We start from the raw sequence: 18,133 nt of genomic DNA, 5'->3' as shown, positions 1-18,133 counted from the left end.
ACTAGTTCCTGCTACTTATTAGAGAGCAGGTGAGTCATAAGAAGAGGTTGCATTAGGCACACTGTTAGTCTGCCTGTGCCACTGGCAAAATTATTTCACTTCTGGAACCAATTCATTCATTTAATAAAACCGGGGGTCCACCCAGAGCCAGGCCCTGTTCTGGCACTGGGGATCTAGGAACGAGCACGGCAAACAAAAATCCTTGTTGTCCTGGAATTTAGTTTCAGTTGAGAGAGAAGTGAGAAGCAACTTAAGGAAAATATAGAATTTATCTGCTGTAATAAGTGCTACGAAAATATAATAAGGCTAAGAAGGGATTTGAAATATTACAGAGTAGGTGTGTAAATTATAGGCTAGGATGCAAGGAAGGGACATTGCCTGAGCAAGTTCAGCCAAGGAGTCTTCTGGAAGAAGTGTCTTCAGGAAGAGAGAATAGCAGGTGCAAAAGTCCTGAGGCAGGAGTGTGTCTGGAGGGTCAGAGGATCATCAAGGAGACCAGCATGGCTGGAATAGAAGGGGCAGGGAAGTCATTAGAGACAAGGTTGGAGGGGTCACTGGGGCCAGATGCAGAAGGGCTTCTAGAATACAAGAACGGTTTTGGCTTTTACTTAAGGCTTCCCCAGTGGCTCAGTGGTAAAGAATCACCTGCAAAGCAGGAGACACAGAAGACGGGTTCAGCCTCTGGGTCAGGAAGATCCCCTGGAGGAGGAAATGGTAACCCACTCCAGTATTCTTGCCTGGAAAATCCCATGGACAGAGAAGCCTGGCAGGCTACAGTCCAGGGGGTCGCAAAGAGTTGGACACGACTGAGTAACTGAGCATGCACGAATGCACAGTCCTCAGAGGGTGTGAGCAGGAGAGTGAATCCTTAGTAAAGTGAGGGAGTTGGGTGGGATGACCTTGGAAGCTCGTTCTAGTTATCAGTGACACAGGGCTCAGGGTCTCCATTTGGGATGGAGATGCCTTTCTTCACAGCGTTCGTGTCTGGGAGTGTGTATATGTGTGTGTGTGTGTGAGAGAGAGTGTGTGTGTGTGGGGGTGGGGGTGGGGGTGGTGGGAGTGGTCCTGGCTGACGTCTCTATTTTCTTTCAGGGCCACTGATAAGGCAGCACCAGGCAACCTCTAAAGGCCTATCTGGTCCTGAGATTCAGGAGTTTCTCCAAGTTCCCAGCCTGGGGGATGTCTGTGCTGTGGCTCTGGGCTGTGAGCATGCAGGTTTCCACTGGCAGCATGTGACCGGGGGTGGCGGCGGGGGTGGGGGGCGGCTGTGTGGAGGCGGCGTCTGGTGAGCAGCTGGGCCCCTGGGCAGCCTTCTGGGTGGCGGGAAAAAGAGGAAGGAGCCCAGAGGTAGGGCTGCCTGCTGGGGCGGGTATGGCTCCCCAGGACAGATCTCATACCAGCCAGACAACTCCCCCCAGGTCTGCCTGTCTCCGTTTCCAGTATTTTCCAGCCCGGGTGGCTCTCTGGGGGTACATTAGTCATCCCCTAGGGGCAGGAAGTGTTGATAAGGAGGGACAGAGCGGTGGGTGTCATCTGACCAGAGCCCAGGCCAGACCCGCACCTCGCAGACCCTGCTGTTCACTGTCTGTGTTGGGGCGACCCACGAGGGACCGAGGAGGAGCCTGTAGGAGCCTGTGGTCCCTAGTGAGCCTCACAGACTGCTTGCTGCAGCCTCCCTCCAGGCCCTGACAGGGGCCCCAGTGGCCAGAGAACAGGCCTCGCTGAGCTGGGGGCGGGGGACACTGTTTGCCCTCCGGTTCCCCCGGGTGGCTCCTGGCTCCAGCTGGGAGATGGGCCCTCCCACTAAAGGTGCTGTCTTCCGGCCGCCCCACCCTGCGGCACCAACCAGCATCCCTTGGGGCCTCGTGAAACTGCTGGTGTCTCCAGACAGACAGGCAGGTCTGACCTCACAGCCTGAGCTCAGACCCTGGGGGCCAAGCGAGGAGTCCCAGCTGAGGAAGCCCAGGTTCCGCACCCGCCTCTCCTCGTAGCCCCAGCTGCTCCCCATCTCCGCCCAGCTCCCGGGGGAGACACGGGAGGCTGCAGACGGTGCCCTGGGCCCAGTGCCAGGGCCAGAAAGCACTCCCTCCCCGCCGGGGCAGCTTCCAAGGGGCTGCCCACCATCCTGTCCAGTCTCAGGGATCTCTGGGCTCCAGAACAGGCCCTTGAGGCCGCATACATCGGGGCCAAGGCCAACTGAGCTGGGGGAAGAAGGTGTCACTGGGGAGAGGTTTGGGGGAACCCCTGCGTGCCCCTGAGTGTCTCTCTCAGATGACCCAACTCCAGGGACAGGGGAAGATCGGGGACTCTGATTCCACGGGCTGAGGCCCCGGCCAGGGACTTCTTGGCTGCTGGTGACCTTTGCAGGTGCCCCGGGCTACACGGAGGCATTTCACCCCTGTGTGGGGGCTGTGGTTTGTTTGTGGACACTCACAGCTCCCCTCCTTTCTCAGGTGCTCTTGGAGGTCAGAGAATCTGCCCCCTTCTCACGTGGAGCCCAGCCCAGCCCGCCCCGGCAGGCAGGCACGAGGTGAGGGCTCCGTTGCCAGCCCCTCCTCCCTGCCTTTGTCTCTTCCTGCCCGTGGGCTCAGCTGGTTTGTGGAGAGAGGGAGGGCAGCTCTTCGCATTCAGGCCCTGGGTCACTAGCACCTCACGACTCTCTCTTCTTCTGAAGACACAGCCAGCAGCTCCTGCTATGGACAGGTGGTACCTGGGTGAGTGCCCTGAACCCCGTCCCCCCACCTCACCATCCTGGATTCTGACACAAGTGTCCACCCCATCACTTTCAAGAGCACCCCCCAGCTCCCCAGGAGTATAGGGAAAGCAGCAATGGGGAGAGGCACGATTTCTAAATGAGGGCATCTCCTTCTGGGGGCCTGGGCGTGCTGTCATCTCTGCTCCCAGCATCTCTGAGCTGTCAAGAGCTGGGAAGGCAACTTGTCCCACAGCCCTCATTCTCTGTCGGTCATCTGTAGGAACTCTGAAGCCAGACTGCTAGGCTCAGAGCTTGGTTCTCCTACTTCCCACCTGCCTGACTTCTGGGAAGTTATTTAACTTCTCTGTGCCTTCATCTACAAAATGGGGATGATAATGATGCCTTCCCTGCCTCATCAAGTTGCTGTGATGATTAAATGAGTTGGTTTTTATAGAGTCTTTAGGACAGTGTCATGCACACACAGTTAAAAATGTAACTATTGTAGATGTAGCTATTGATTTGCTGTTGTAGCTATTGATTTGCTCCCTATTTCTCTTTTATCTCCTGCCCATCTCTCTACCTATCATCTAGCATAACCATTGATCTATCTATGTATCTATGAACTTTCCACCTATTTTTATACTCCAGAAAGAATCCACGGTAGCTTACAAAGATAGACAACATGTACTAAGGGAGCAAGATAATGTATAATAAGGGGGGATCAGTGTCTGTGTGGAGAGCCCCAGGAGTTTGGGGAGCACAGTCATGGGGGTCTGGCTTTCTGGCCCTGGATTTGTCCCTGACTGGGTGTTTCAGGCAAGTCGCCCAGTCTCCCTGCCCTCAGTCTTCCTGGGCTGTCCACTGGGGATCACGGCACTGGCTGGGCCAGCTCCAGGGGTCCTTGTGGGGGCAATGAGCAGCTCAGTTTCTTTACCCGTGGAATGGAGCAAACGTGGAATTAGCAGGACAGTGTGTGCAAGAGCCTGACACATGCTCAGTGCCTGCCAAGTGTCAGCTCGGTTGCATTTTCATGAATTTCCATCACTTGGCCTTGGAAGCCGAAGAGGTGAATGGGTGCCTCAGCTTCTGGTCTGCAGGCCGTGACAGTCTTTCTATCTCGCCCCCATGTTCATTTTGCTGGGAAGTGGGTGGCTTTCTTGGTGTATAACAGTTAACAATAATGACACTTACTGTGTACCAGGCCCCCCACCATGCCCTTCACTGCATTATCCCACTTTCTCTTCACAGCAACCCATTTTACAGATGAGGAAACTGAGGCACACAGAGATTAAATAACTTGACAGGGGCCGCATGCTTAGCAAGTGGAGGAGCCAGGAAGTGAACTCAAACCTTGATCCCCTGTCACTACTCCAAGAGGATTAATAGATGGAGTCCTTTTGAAGGGCTAACCTGCCCTTGGTGGACAATGACCTCTGACCTTGGCCTTTTAGCTACAATTGAGCATCAGCCTCTTCTGGAAGCCAATCTGATTGATTAGAACTCAGCCAGGAATATGAGCATCCATGGAGGACCTAGCACCGGGGTCCCCAATGTGAATGGGGCCACAGTAGAGGGAGAAGGAGTCCCTGCCTCCCAAAGCAAGGGCCTGGCTGTCAGTTTTCACCTTGCCTCTCACCAGCTGTGTGCCCTTGAACCACGGCCATACCCTCTCTGTGCCTCAGATGCCTCATATATAAAATGGGGAAATAACACAAAGTACCAGGAAATAACAGTTAGAAACATGCTTTTCATATCATAAAAGCAAGGCGTTCTCTCCGTGGTCTGGCTCAGCCCCTTCCCAAAGAAGCCTGTGGTGTAGCGTGGGGACTGGCATGGAAGCTGGGCTTCATGGCTGGAGAAGGACGTGCCAGAGGCTGCGGGGACAGAGGGCTTAGTGAGGGATGATTGGAGCCCTTCTGACCGAGGTGAGAGCTGTTAGATGTGGCCTGGATGGAGGAAAAAGGTACAAAGGAAAGGGCGTTCCCAGGCATGAAGGCCTGGAAACCTGCACAGTGCACTGGGGGGCGGGGCGGGGGCTCGGGTGGGTTGTGCACCGGGGGGCGGGGCGGGGGCTCGGGTGGGTTGTGCACCGGGGGGCGGGGCGGGGGCTCGGCTGGGTTGAGGGGCCAGGCACCCTGGGATCACCTCAAGAAAGCCCCGAATGCCAGGCGCCAGCCGCACCAGCAGCCTGCTCAGTGCTGGGAGATGTGGGCAGCTGCTAGGGTCGAGGGCCTCTGTGGGACCCCCGACCTTGTCCCCCGCAAGCTGTAGTACGTGCTGAATGCATTTCAAACCCCCCGCTTCCCTACTGTCAGGGCCCCAGCTGTGGCTTCTCCACCTGGCGGGTGGACCCCATGGCTCTTCTCTCTGGAAATTTCCTTTGGGAGGGTTTGGAAAGACGGCTAGCTCCTCCCTGCCCCCGCTGCCCCTGCACCTCCTCAGGCCTCAGCGGGAGCCCCACTGTCCACACCCGGGCTTTTCTTGTGACCAGGGTAAATATTACCTGGCACTGTTAATGTTTAATGCCCCCACCCCATCTCTGGCCACCCCACAGCCGGGCAGTCTCCCCAAAGCAGAGGCAGCGGGAAGAGGGCAGCGGGGACGGGCCTGGTCTGTGGGGGAAATGGCAGAGTTGACAGATGACGGTGAGTGCGTGTGTGTGCGTGTGTGTGCGTGCGTGTGCATGCGTGTATGTGAAGCAAGAGGTGCTTGGACCATCTTTGAGGGGTGAATAGGACCCCCTCTTCCATCTCCTGGCACCCCTGCCTTCCAGAGCACCCAGTACCCCTCTCTCGTACCGTGCGTGCCAGCCTCCTCTCTAAGAAAATCTGCTTTTAAAAGAGGATCCCACCTTAACACCAAAGCAATCTAGCTTGAATGGTGAAAACATGGGTGCCAAGTAGGAGCTGCTGGGGCATGGGGGGTGGTGAGCATGCATCTTCTGGACTAAACCGAGCGCAGGAGGCAGATGGGGGTGAGGCGGGGCAGCAGTGGGGCCCCGGTCAGCCTTCTCAGCCTGGCTTTAGGACGAGAGCCCCCGGGTTCAGGACACAGGCCTAGAAGGCATCCTGCAAACAAGGGCAATCGGGTCTGGAATTTAGTGGGCCTGCTGTGGACTGTGGTGGTCTTTGAGCCAGATCTAGAAAAGCTGAGGTCTTTGGGTGGGGTGGGCTCTCCCAGTGGCTCAAGACGAGGAGGTCAGGGAGGATGCAGTTTCCTGGAGCGGCAAGGGGAGTGGTGAGTCCTGTCATGGCTCTGACACTAATGTCCGTGTGACCTTGAACAAGACTTGAACTGAAACTGGGGAGACAACCTCAGAGGCCTTCTGCATGGGGACAGGTGCCTGGGGCCCCCTCAGGCCCTTCAGTGGACCCTCCTAACCCAAACTCTCCTGGCCCAGGGGGTGAGCTGGGCTCACCGGACCCCACCGCCCAGGGCCCAGTCCAGCACAGCCTGGGAGGTGAGGACTGGTGCATTCCTTTGACCTTGGGCACTGCTTCCCTAGCACCAAGAAGGGGCTCAAGTAGGGCAGAGAAGAGAGGCCACCACAAGACATGACAGAAAAGCTCTGGCCGGGTGCCCTCCAGCTGCCCAATAACAAGTGCGCTCAGTTTACAGGTGGGAGGGCAGAGCCATGACCTCTGCTGGGGGCTGCAGACTGGATGGGACCACCCGTATTGAAACGTCTCCTTCCTCCTGACCATGTGAGAGGCAGCACAGCAAAGGGGTGAAGCACCTCGATTTTTAACAACAAATGGCCTGGGTTCATTCCCAACTCTGCCCTTTTCTAGCTGTGTGACTCTGAGTGAGTTGCTTAACCCTGCTACGCCTCCATTGTCTCATGGATGATATTGGAATAATATTAATGCCTCACAGGATTGTTACGATGGTTAAATGAGCTATTGCTTTGTTAGCCTCCGTCTGCCACATGCCAATATACTGTTTCTGAAATAAATTTGCTTTCCCCTAAGGATAGCAATGTAGGATAGAAGGATCTAGAAACAGAGGTCCAAGACTCATTTCTGCCTCCAACTTTTACTGGAACTTTAGAGAAGTCTTCAGACTGGGCCTTGGTTTCTTCCTGTTCGGTGAACATTAAGGTTCTACTTAATTATTCATTGGTTCTCTTCACAAATATTCGCCAAGTATTGGTTGCCCCAAAAGTTGGTTTGGAATTTTCCATAAGATGTTATGGAAAAACCCAATACGTTGTGGCTGATTAGTCATATGGAGAGAGGTTGCTGCTGAGGCTTATGGAAGATGCTTCTGTGGCCTCCCAGAAGTGCCAGCCCCACCCCACCCCCAGGCACGGTGGGTCCCTGCTTTGGAGGCTCAGTGGTGGGTCCCAAGCCGACCGTCAGGAGCCACGGAGAGCAGATGGTGTCACCCACAGTGGCATGACCACCCCTGCTCCTGGGATGTCCCTCCAGCAGCTTCCCCTGGCCCCCCTGAACCTCTGGGGGTGCTGGGACTGGAAGCACGGGAGTCCCCCTGTTTCTGTGGCTCACCCCACCCCCCACTGGCTCTCAGGTGGCAGCCCCAAGGAGAACGAGGACCCATTCTACTATGGTGAGTCTGGCGGGCCCCCCCCACCCCAAATCCACCACCACGCATCCACAGTTCCTGGCCTCTCCCAGCCCTGGGTCATGTGCCCCATCTTCCTGAGTTATTACTGTGGGGCTAGGGGAAGGGTCTGGGGTCACCCATCCCATCTCCCCGCCCTCTCCTTCCCCAGACTACGAGACCGTCCGCAATGGGGGCCTGATCTTCGCCGCCCTGGCCTTCATCGTGGGGCTCGTCATCATCCTCAGTAAGTGGGGCCGTCCTGTATAAGGGGCTGCTGAGGGGGGCACAGCTCCTCAAAGCCGCTGAGCACACTGGCTTCCCGGGTGGGGAGGGGAGAGCCTCTCTCTTACCCCCTTCCCGGGCGCCCTTGCCTCTCCCACAGAGGATGTGAGAACCTGATGCAGAGGGGGCTGTTGGTCCCCAGACCACCCAGGAGATGCCCTTTCTCCCGAGTGCGCCCTCTAGTGGACCAGAGGGGTGCCGCCGAGATGGGGAACTGGCTCCTGCTGGCCCCGGGAGGCTCCAGTGCCCTTGCGGCAGGGGAAGGGAGGGAACCAGCCTCCACTGGACGCTCCCTCCCCCAGAACTGAGCGCTTTCTTGACCCATTAATCCTCTTGGCAAACTGAGGGATGGCCGCCACTGTCGCCACTTTCCAAATGAAAAAACCAGACCCGCAGTGGTAGGTGCAGCAGCCTGCCTGAGGTGCCGCCGCCAGATCGGAAGCAGAGTGGGTTCCGAAGCACCTCACCCCGACCCCGGCCTGCTGCGGGAAGGCAAGCACCCCTGGCAGCCCAAGGTCTTAGGCTCCCTGCTGGTTTACTGTGGATCCCTTACTCCCTGGGCCTTAGTTTGCTCATCTGTTAAATGGGGATGATCCCTCTTGTCTCACAAGGTTAGGGCTGGCAGTCAAAGACGCGACAGCCAAGGGAGTAGTGTAGGTATGGGGTGTTCTAGCGGAGAGAAAGCTCTTTGCCTTACCCGGCCCCAAAAGGCACACAGCAGGGGCTTAATAAATGCTTGCGGACTGGTGCAACCAGAAGAAAAATACTCAGAAACACGCCGGTGAAAAGAAGATGCAGAATGTAGCACATCTCCTTCCAAGTCCTGGGATTCTAATGGGCATGTTAGATGCTGCACCCCCCACCCCCGCCCCCCCGCCCCCGACCCCCGCTGCCTCCACTGATGGCTCCAGTCTACCGACAGGGCCAGCCTGCTCGATTCCCTGGCGGTTCCCTGAGGGCCTGCCTCCCGGATTCCCCTGGCGGTTCCCTGAGGGCCCCGCTGTGTTGTGGCTGAGCTCGCAGTGGCGGAGGCGGACGGGCGTGAGCAAGGGTTTTTGCCCTGGACTTTCTGCGGTTCTTCTCGAGCAGCTTCTACATGCCCAGTGGGGCGTGGGGTGGGGCACGCTGTGATGGCTCAGTCTCAGCACCATTCCTATCCCGCTCATAATCCACCACGGACTTCCCTGTAGCTCAAACGGCAAAGAATCTGCCTGCAATGCAGGAGACTAAGGTTCGATCCCCGGGTTGGGAAGATCCTCTAGAGAAGGAAATGGCAACCCTCTTCAGTACTCTTGCCTGGAGAATTCCACGGACAGAGAAGGCGGCCCACAGTCTGTGGGGTCGCAAAGAGTTGGACACGCCTGAGTGACCAACACAGACACACACACAGTCCACCATGGCGCCGCCGCCACAATGTTTGCGGACTGCCCAGCTGGCTGACTTGGACTTCTGAACGCTTGTGGTCCAGCCATATATAAAGAGAGACAGTCAGCTGTGGTCTCCGAGGCGGACACGAAGCAGCGCTGGCAGGAGGAGGGGAGGAGGGGCTACGGAGCTGAGGCCTCCAAGGTAGAGAGGGTCTCCTTGGCAAACTAACCTCGTTTCTCTCTTTAAGGCAAAAGATTCCGCTGCGGGGCCAAGAGGCAGCACCGGTGAGTGCCGGCCGGCCGGGTGACTGATGGAGGTGGGCGGGGAGGGGTGGGAGGGGTCGGCGGAGGTTTGGCTCTCTCAGGCTGGTGAGGAGGGTCCCCAACCTCAGGGAGCCCTGAATCCCTGCCCCCTCCACCCCACTACCTTTTCTTACCTGTCTGCTTTCCTCCATCCCAGGCAAATTCCTGAAGATGGGCTCTAAGGAGAGGTAGGTTTGCGAGGAGCGGGCAATGGCTCTGGATAATAAGGAAAAGGGTCTTTCATCCATCAGTCAGGTGTCTGTCACCCTCATATGGGTCTTTTCCTTGTTGGTTTTTAAAATTTTTTTATCAGAGTATAATTGCTTTACAATATGTTAGTTTCTGTACACCAACGTGAATCAGCCATAAGTATACATATATCCCGCCCACCTCTTGAGACTCCCTCCCACCCCTCTAGGTCATCGCGGAGCACCGAGCTGAGCTCCCGGTGCTCCCAGCAGCTTCCTGCTATCTATCTGCTTTGCACATGGTCGTGTGTATAGGTCAGTCCTATTCTCTCAGCTCGTCGCCCCCGCTCCGTCCCACTTGTGTCCACACATCTGTTCTCTATGTCTGCGTCTCTATTCCCACCTTTTTAAAATGATGGCCCAAAAAACAGAAAAAAAAAAAAAATGCCATAGTATGTGTGACCAAGGGAGGCTGCAGAGATGCGCCAGAGGAAGGTAAGGTGAAAAAGGGATGAAACGGAAGTCCCAGCCTCTGCAGCCCTGCTCATAGCCCCCATCCTGCCTTTCTGTTTGCAGAGCCAGTCGTGCCCACCTTTGCACCAGGGCTGCTTAGAAGTCTTTCCTGAGCTGTAGACCTCTATCCCAGCACTGCCAAGCCCTCTGCTGAAGGAAGCCTCAGGCTCCACGTGACCCCTGGGTGGGCTTCACCTCCTTCCACCCCGTGTTAATAATAAAGCCGGCCTCAGAGACGGCTCCTTCCCTGGCCTCCTCCCTCGCTCCTTCTCTCCTGTAACTGCCGCCGTCAGCTCCTTCAAGCTGGAGTCAGTACTCCTGGTCTCTGGCTTTTCGCGTATTCGCTCACGTGCCCGCGCCTGTGAAAGTAAGAAGTCCAATGTCATCATCTCCGGGCCTCTCCTCACCCCCCAAATTGCCGAGAGCCCCTGGGACAGAGGACTCAGCCTGCCTTCCGAATGCCAGGCAAAGAGAAAGCCAGACGGCCGAAGGTCACAGGTTCAAAGCCCTTGGGTCGTCCGGGGCCTGGGTGTGGCTCCAGTGGGAGTCGCTGCGGCCCTGCCCTGGGCTGCCCGTGTTTTAGTTGTTTGTGGGCACATTATGTGCTCTGCCCCCATTTCCCCAAGTGCACCGGCGTGCCAGGATGGGTGGGTCTAGGGATCTTGGGCAGGGGGGTCCTCAGCACATGCTGTCTCCTCATCCCTCACCCCCAACTGTGATGCCAAGCTCCAGCCATGCCCTTTCTACTCTTGGGGCCAGGGAGGCCTCAAGTTTGACCTAATCTCATCCACCTCTCAGTACTGGCTTGGTTAATTTCAGGGTCCATTCAGAGAATGGACAGTGAGGGTGGGGCCTCTGTTAACCTTTCCCCCAGCCCCCTGTCCATGCCCTTAGGCCTCCACCCTACTTCAACCAGAGATGGTGTCAGGCTGCCCCTCCCACCAGCCCCTGACTTCCTGATGCCCATGGCCCCCAGACAGCACAGCACGATGCCCGTTTCGGGCACTTTCTGCCCTCTGGTAGGAGCCCATCTCCCCTTTCCCTCCCTTCCCTCTGAGAGGGGAGAGGCGGCTCTGAGGCTGGATGGGGTGGTGGGATCATGGCACCACCCAGTGTCCATTTCCTCATCTGAGTCTTTGAGCATCCAAGGGAAGGCGGAGGGATTGGCCCGAAAAACCAAGACAACAGCAAGTCAGCAGAGTTTGAAATGAACAAGCAGGGCACTGGAGGCGGTGTAGGCCGCACTCAGCTTGAGAATTGAGTTCTTTGTCTTAATCCACTGTCCCCAGGACCACCAACCCTCACAGATTCACAGAAGGCTTGGGCACCGAAGGCCTGTAGGGAGCAAAGTAGACAATCCTTAATTTTCAGGAAGAGAAACTGAGGTCCTGAGAAAGGCAGCGACTTGTCCAGGTGACACAGCCAGCCGGTGTCAGAGCCAGAGCGACACCCCAGGTCTCTGGCTCCATTTCAGAGTCCTTCTCACTGACCCCGTGGGTTGGGAGGAGACACTCCAGTGAGACACAGAGTGGAAACCTTGGCTCTTGCAACTCAGGGCCAAGGTCTTTGTGACATCCTGCTCTGAATGTGGGCTCACGGATGACAAATAAAACCTGACAGGCCAACCCCCTAAATAGAATTCAGGATTTCCAAGACACTGGAGCTGTCCACGATAGTGGGATAAATGAATGGGATGGGGCAGGTCCAGCCATGGGGGATTTCAGGGAGGGGAGCTCCTGAAATTTCTTGGATGTAGCAGCAAGGCAACCAGGAAGAAGGGTATTCCAGGCCTGCGGCTCACCTGAGGAGGAAAGCCGTGGAGAGGAGTCATGTTTCTAGAAGGTTCCGTACACAGGCCCCGAGCCTGCCAACCCAGCTGCCTTGGAGGGGGCTGGTTCTGGGTGAGTCACTTCGGCCTCTGCCCCTGCTGTAAAGCCCTCCATCCTCGTGAACCATGAGATTTCCCTGGATCCCAGGCTGTTACCCTGGAGCACCCGGGGTGCTGTGCAAACTACCCAGTGTCCCCTCCAGAACTGTCAAATATTAACCTTAGGGTAGGCCCATGCCAGCTGTTTCTTAAGCAGCTCCCAGGAGAGCAGCCGCTGCTGAAAGCCACAGATCCGGGTAACCTTCAGTGTCCTCATGAACACTCTCCCCCTCCCTCTCCATGAAGGTCACAAGGACTGGGAGCTACTGAACTTTCACTTCACTCTGGGATTTTCCACAATTCATACACAAATTAAGTCACGAATAAACACCAAGACTGGGACGTGATTGAATGAATTACTTTTAATCATACAACAGTGACAAAAACAGCTAGTCTGAGGGCATGCAATTCCGTTTGTCACCACCAGAGGGAGGATGTGTCTTACTCCAAATCCTTTTCAAAGGGCGTTTTCAACTCAGTCTAGGGGCTGGGAGAAGAGGGAGACAGAGGATGAGGTGGCTGGATGGCATCACTGACTTGACGGTCGTGAGTTTGAGCAAACTCTGGGAGATGGTGAAGGACAGAGAAGCCTGGCATGCTGCAGTCTATGGGGTAGCAAAGTATAGAACACAACGGAGTGACTGAACAACAAAGGGCTGGGAGTCCTTTGCTGGAAGAAGAGGCCTCCGGGTCTACCCGGTGCCCTGGTTTCCCAGGAACGCCCTGGGCCCTTTCCATTCTGTCTGCACACCCCTCCGGTGTAATTTGCCATGCTCTGGGGTCTTGAGCCTCCATGGAATGTAGAGACCCTCTGTGATCTACATAGATTCCTCGACTTGGGGTAGTTATGTAGCCTCCAACCACATAGTTTGATTTAATCAGTGTCATGAACAGGACCTGGAGAGAGGTGAGCAAGAAAGGAGAGTCCCCAAGAGCCCACCCTGAGCATCCTCCTGGCCCCAACCTGTCCTAGGGAGTGGGTTCCCTGGGCTGATAGGGATAGGGTGGGGTTGGGGTGCTGAGCTGAAGAGAGGTCCAGGGCAGAAGGGACTGTTGAGGCTCCCCCCCACCCAGGCCCTCCTCCCACTCACCCCTGCTGGAGAGATTAATGGCCTCCCTGTTGATCCTCGGCTCCAGGCAGCTGAGGTCTGAACGGCAATTCAGCAGGGCTCTGCCCGGTGGTGACCTGCTCCTTGCCAGGCGCTCATTCTTCATCGTCCGCCTGACAAACACCCGGGGGGGAGAGGGGGGAGGTGGAGATCAGAGGCCAATGCTACAGCCGCCTGGCCTTGTCCTGTCGTCACAGTGAGTCTCTGGCTGGGAAGATGGATCGGGCCCAGGCCTTGGAGCCAGGGCCACAGCAGCCACAGGGCCTTGGGAGGGGAATCACGGAGCCAGGGACTGGACTGAAACAGCCAGGGAGGTGGCCAAGTGACCCAGCCTTAGAAGAAACCCTCAACTCGGCCTCGGTGTTCCCCGCCCCCACTGGGGACACTCAATATCCTCTGCAGTTGAGCGGCTGAGGGCGTGGGACGAAAACCTATTTAGAACTTGGGACCTTGGGGTCCATGACCTCAGCTTGACACTGGGGGCCCCGGGGGTGGGGGGCACCTGGGGAGGTCGCCACAGGAAACCAGGTAGGGGCTTTTCTCCAGGGGTGGACGGGCCTCGTGCCTGGACAGCACTGGAACCCGCTGCACCCAGGGTGGTGGCTCCCCAGGGTCTGATTCGGTAACTTATTTAGGGGGGAATTTCAGGCTGCCTGCTCTGACCCTACATGACCTCCCCACTCCCCCGGAGGGCCCAGGGCACTCCTGGCTGCTGTTGGCCTCTGGAGCTCTTAAACTTGGTTCCTGTTTCAAGAAATTCTTGCTGTTGCTTCCCCGAAGGGCTTCCTTGGTATCACCAGGAGGAATTCCCCAGGTGAGGTGGCCGAGGGGAGGTTAGAGGAGGGAAAGTTTCAGGCTGGGGCAGCAGTCTGAGGCCCGGAACTTCATTGGCAGTGCTGTCCATGCTGGGGACGCTGGTCTCCCTGCCAGCTTTGGCCTCTGCCTCCTGTGTGACCCTGAAACACTTTCATCTGTCTCTGGACTTGGCTTTGGAAAAAGCAAACACAAGACCAAAATTGCAGGTGTTGGCTTCAGAGTCAAGGGGCTCTAGGAAGGGGTAAATGGGACCTGTAGCTGGTCCCCTTGTTACCCCCAGCCCCTAGATGAACAGTGCCCAGGGAGGCTGGGGGTACACACACACACACACACACACACACACACACACACACATGTTCACTCCCTCCTAGCAGTTAAAACAGATTTACCCAGCAAGTGATGAAGGCAGACAAAAAAGACACACTTGACAAAGCAAAGGAGATGAGGCTGGCTTGGCCCACAGCCAGGAGCGTGTTGTATTCTCTGTGGTCTTTGTTTCCTGAAAGGCCTATCAATCAGTAACAGAGTCGTGCCAAACCCAGCTGCCTGGAGCCGAGTGGACCCCGCCCTGAAGTAAATAACATTTCAGGTCTCCTGTCCATGGACCATCTGCTCCTGAAGCAGTGAGTCACATCACTGGGGAGTGGCCTCGGCCCTCAGACGCCCGCCCCGAGCAGGACGCGATGGGTCCCGCGGGGTCTCAGCGACTCCTGGACCCTTTCTGAACCCTGCTCCCAGGGGACCTGTTGGAGATGCTGCATCTCTCGAAACTCTGACCATTTCTTCACATCTGTCTGCCTCACGGTCTGCGAACCACATGAGGGTGGGGGTGGCATCTAATGGTTTACCCACCCGTCCCCAGCGCTGCGCCCATCAGAGGCGTGTAGTATACGCTCAGTAAATGTTTGTTGACTGAGCTCGTGACTGGCTGACCAGAGGAACGAATGAGTGATCACCCGCAGCTGCACCTGCTGTTTCCCAGCTTCTCAGGGGGCAGGGAGAGCTGCTGGGCATTGCAGTCCGGTCAGGTGGCTGGTGGTGTGTCTGTGTGCACCCCTGGAACCTGAGCCAGGAAGGGGCTACTAAGGGCCTGTCCTAGTGACAGCCAGCATTTTGTCCCTGATGAGACAGTTAAGATCACAGGCTCTGGAATCAACCCGCCTGGATGTGAGCCGGGCCTGACCAATTGTGATCTATGGGATGGTGGCTATGTCCCCGCCCACCCCCAATCTCAGTTTCCCCCAGATAGAGAAACAACGTCTGACTTGAGGAGTTCGGGCTCCAGACTGGTCCTCGCTGACCGGCGGCTGCTTTGTTTATACTCTCGAAGATTCTCCCAATGTGGACATCTGGTGCTCCTGAACTCTGCAGGCACCCTAGCCCTTGTCCTTAATGCCTGACCGGCCAGTGCAGTCTTCTAGAACACTATTCAGGGCCAGGAGGCAGAGGCCTTGAGTCCACGCTCAGCCCGACACCCATGAGCACGATTTGGGCCACAGTGTGGACGTGGCCTGACCCGTCCTGGGAGGCCCCACCACCTGGACCCTCTGCCAGCTTGGCTGGGCTCACCAGCTCCCCTGAGATCAGTGGAGGGCGGTCTATGGCTGCTGTATGGGGACCAGGGAGGGTTTGTGGAAAAAATTTGTGTGTGTGTTGGGAGTGTGAGTGTGTGTGAGTGTATGTGTACATACATGTGTGCTGTATGTTAGAACTGGGGAGAAGCCAGACAGGCCAGGCGATGGGGGGCCTGCGTGGACCCAAGAGGCTGCGCCCACCATCTGGGGCGTGGGGAACAGGCAGCTCCACCTTGCCAGCCACTCTCTGGATCACGACCCCTCAGCTGAGCATGAGGGCTGGGTTCTTAGAGGACACGCACACAGCTAGGCAGGGGGTGAGCGTGGATCCCGGATTCACTGTGAGGCAGGGCTTGGGGTGAGGGGCAGCCGTGTGGTGGAGAACCCGAGCCTGCCCCGTCCCTTCTTACGGCGCTAGGGGGAGGCAGATAACCAGATTCCCCATGCAGTGGCTGGGAATGGAGATGTCCACAGGGAACTGGAGACTGACTGCAGTGCCAAGACAGCGGGATGTGCCCTCCAGAGCCACACAGCCGCCAGGGCCCAGGCAGAGGGACGGGGAGGCGGCTCCTGGGCTTCACACTGCCCTGCCCTCCTCTTGATCTGATGTTTTTCCTCCTCTCAAACCACACAGTGAAAACGATCAGAGCAGGAATACTACAGCAGAAGAGGCGTGGAGGGCGATGGAGCACAGACTTGGGTCTGGAGCCTGGCTCTGCCACTGACTAGCTGGGCAGCACGGGGCCTGCCCCTTAGTGTCTCTGACCCTCAGTTTTCTCATCTGCAAAATGGGGATCACAATGCCCAATGCATTAAAGAGATTGAGCAAGATCTTTTGTGTAAATAAGATTGGGGACTTCACTGGTGGCTCAGTGGTAAAGAATCCACCCGTCAATGCAGGAAACATGAATTCGATCCCTGATCCGGGACGATCCCATGTGCCACAGAGCAACTGAGCCCCTGCACCACAACTATTGAGTCTGTGCTCTAGAGCCTGGGAGGCAGAGCTACTGAAGCCCGTGCACCCTAGAGCCTGCGCTCTGCAACAAGAGAAGCCGCAGCAGTGAGAAGCCCTGGCACCACAACTAGAGAAAGCCTACCTGCAGCAACAAAGTCCCAGGGCAGCCAAAAATAAATACATAAAAATTATATTAAAAAACCAAGATTGGTAAGCCATAAAGCACTACAGAAGTGCAATGTGGGTTTTAATTGCAGTGTGAAGCAATATCAATCAAGGTTTTCACTGGGTTGGGTGATTACATGCATTTCAATATAATTCAGCAAAATATGTATTAGACATTTGAATATCAAGTATGTGCCAGGCACCATGTTAGGTATTTTAATAAGCTTAAGTGGAACTTGTTTATGAAACTGCAGAACACAAACCCATAGATCTGCCTGTCTGGTGTTTCCTAAATGCCAGTCCTAATACCTGTGCTGAGCAGCTGGGATTCAAACCCCTGGGAAATGTAGAATACAGATCCCTGCTTCTGTAGTCTTGGATCTCTCTTTCTCTGTCTCCATGGTCGTGTGTGTGTGTGTGTGTGTGTGTGTGTGTGGTTGATTAGTTGAATTTAGGAACCACTAATCTAGTTCAGTCCTTGCTGAGCAGTGAAATCTGAGCCTCAAAGAGGAAGACACTCTCAGAGGACAGCAATCAGAGGCCAGGCCAGTCCCAGGTCCCCTCAAAGGCTTGTCCTCTGAGGAAGTGCCTCAGCAGAACGTCTAGAATAGGGAAGCAGAAGACTTGAGCTGGAGTCTCAGCTCTGTATTTAGTGACTGCTTAACCTTTAGCAGGTCACTTGCTTCTTGCAACCTCAATTTCCTCATCTGTAAAATGTGAGTATTGATACCTGTCTCACTAGTGTCTTCGAGGGAGCATGCTTTAAAGCCTGCAAAGCTCTACTTTTTAATTCTGGATAGAGCCAGACCTGACTTTTCCAAGGAGAAATCCCACAGACCGAACTGTCATCCTCTTCCCGGAAGTTCAACCAGATCTAATATGGAAAAACAATCCCCTCAATGGAGCAGCCCCCACCCCACCTCACCCTGCCCCAGTCCAAGGTTTCGGGTGCTAGTCTTTGGGTGACACCTGCTGGTCATGTCAGGTACTGCACAATCATGTCACCTAACAACCCTGGGGAATGATCGTCTCCTTGGACACTCACTGCCACCCCACGTGATAGGTGTTATGCTCCCATTTTACAGGTGAGGAAAGTGAGTTCCTGCTAGGCATAGTGAATCTCTGATTCCAGGTCCTTTGTTCAGCTCCATCTCTTCCTTACCTCTTGCTCTTGGACTGAGCAGGGTGGGCAGGAGAGCACCTTAAAAACCACCTTGAATAGGAACCGGGATTAGGGGCATGGCCTGAGTTGCGGGGCCAGGTCCAGGCTGGTCTAGACTGTTGTCTTAGTGGCAACAGCCCCGCCAGGCAGAAGACCTGGTGTTCCCCGTCTCCAGAGAAGCTAGACGGCTGGCAGGGGCTGCAGCTGCAGCGAGACCCTCTGAAGAGGCTCAGGGAGGCTGTTTGCCCAGGCTGTGAGCTGAGGGCTTTGAAACAGACCACTGTGAGCTCAGCTGTTCTGGGCAGTGGCTGGCCTGAAGTCCAGTGCACGTGTGTGTGTGTGTGGTCTAAGCTACTTCTCAGTCAGGACAGCATCAGGTGTAGTGACTGAGAATGAGGATTCAGCCTTATCTCTAAAAGATGCACACTGAAGGATCTGCGGATGAACTTATATAATGCATGAGATTTGCTTAAAAATATCCTTGGTGATGGGAAGTGAGGGTGGAGGG

At 55.9% G+C, this 18,133-nt stretch overlaps 1 protein-coding gene and 1 long non-coding RNA gene across 3 annotated transcripts; one reads left to right on the top strand and one right to left on the bottom strand.

The window, feature by feature from the left end:
• Positions 1-2,654: 2,654 nt before the first annotated feature.
• Positions 2,655-10,166, top strand: FXYD2 (FXYD domain containing ion transport regulator 2). Of its 2 annotated transcripts, none has more exon segments than NM_174320.4 (6): positions 2,655-2,714; positions 7,226-7,264; positions 7,431-7,505; positions 9,159-9,195; positions 9,371-9,401; positions 9,978-10,166. In NM_174320.4, coding segments are annotated over 5 exon segments (195 nt in total). In that variant the 5' UTR covers positions 2,655-2,695; the 3' UTR covers positions 9,396-9,401; positions 9,978-10,166.
• LOC101909375 (uncharacterized) lies at positions 10,002-13,945 on the bottom strand. Its single transcript, XR_009490641.1, has 2 exons — positions 12,933-13,945; positions 10,002-10,273 (listed from the first exon to the last, which is right to left on the bottom strand). It is a non-coding gene; the product is annotated as an uncharacterized lncRNA (long non-coding RNA).
• Between the last annotated feature and the right edge of the window lie 4,188 nt (positions 13,946-18,133).

Source organism: Bos taurus, chromosome 15, assembly GCF_002263795.3.
Source record: "Bos taurus isolate L1 Dominette 01449 registration number 42190680 breed Hereford chromosome 15, ARS-UCD2.0, whole genome shotgun sequence".
NCBI classification, from domain to species: domain Eukaryota; kingdom Metazoa; phylum Chordata; class Mammalia; order Artiodactyla; family Bovidae; genus Bos; species Bos taurus.
This window is presented reverse-complemented; position numbering and strand designations above follow the sequence as displayed.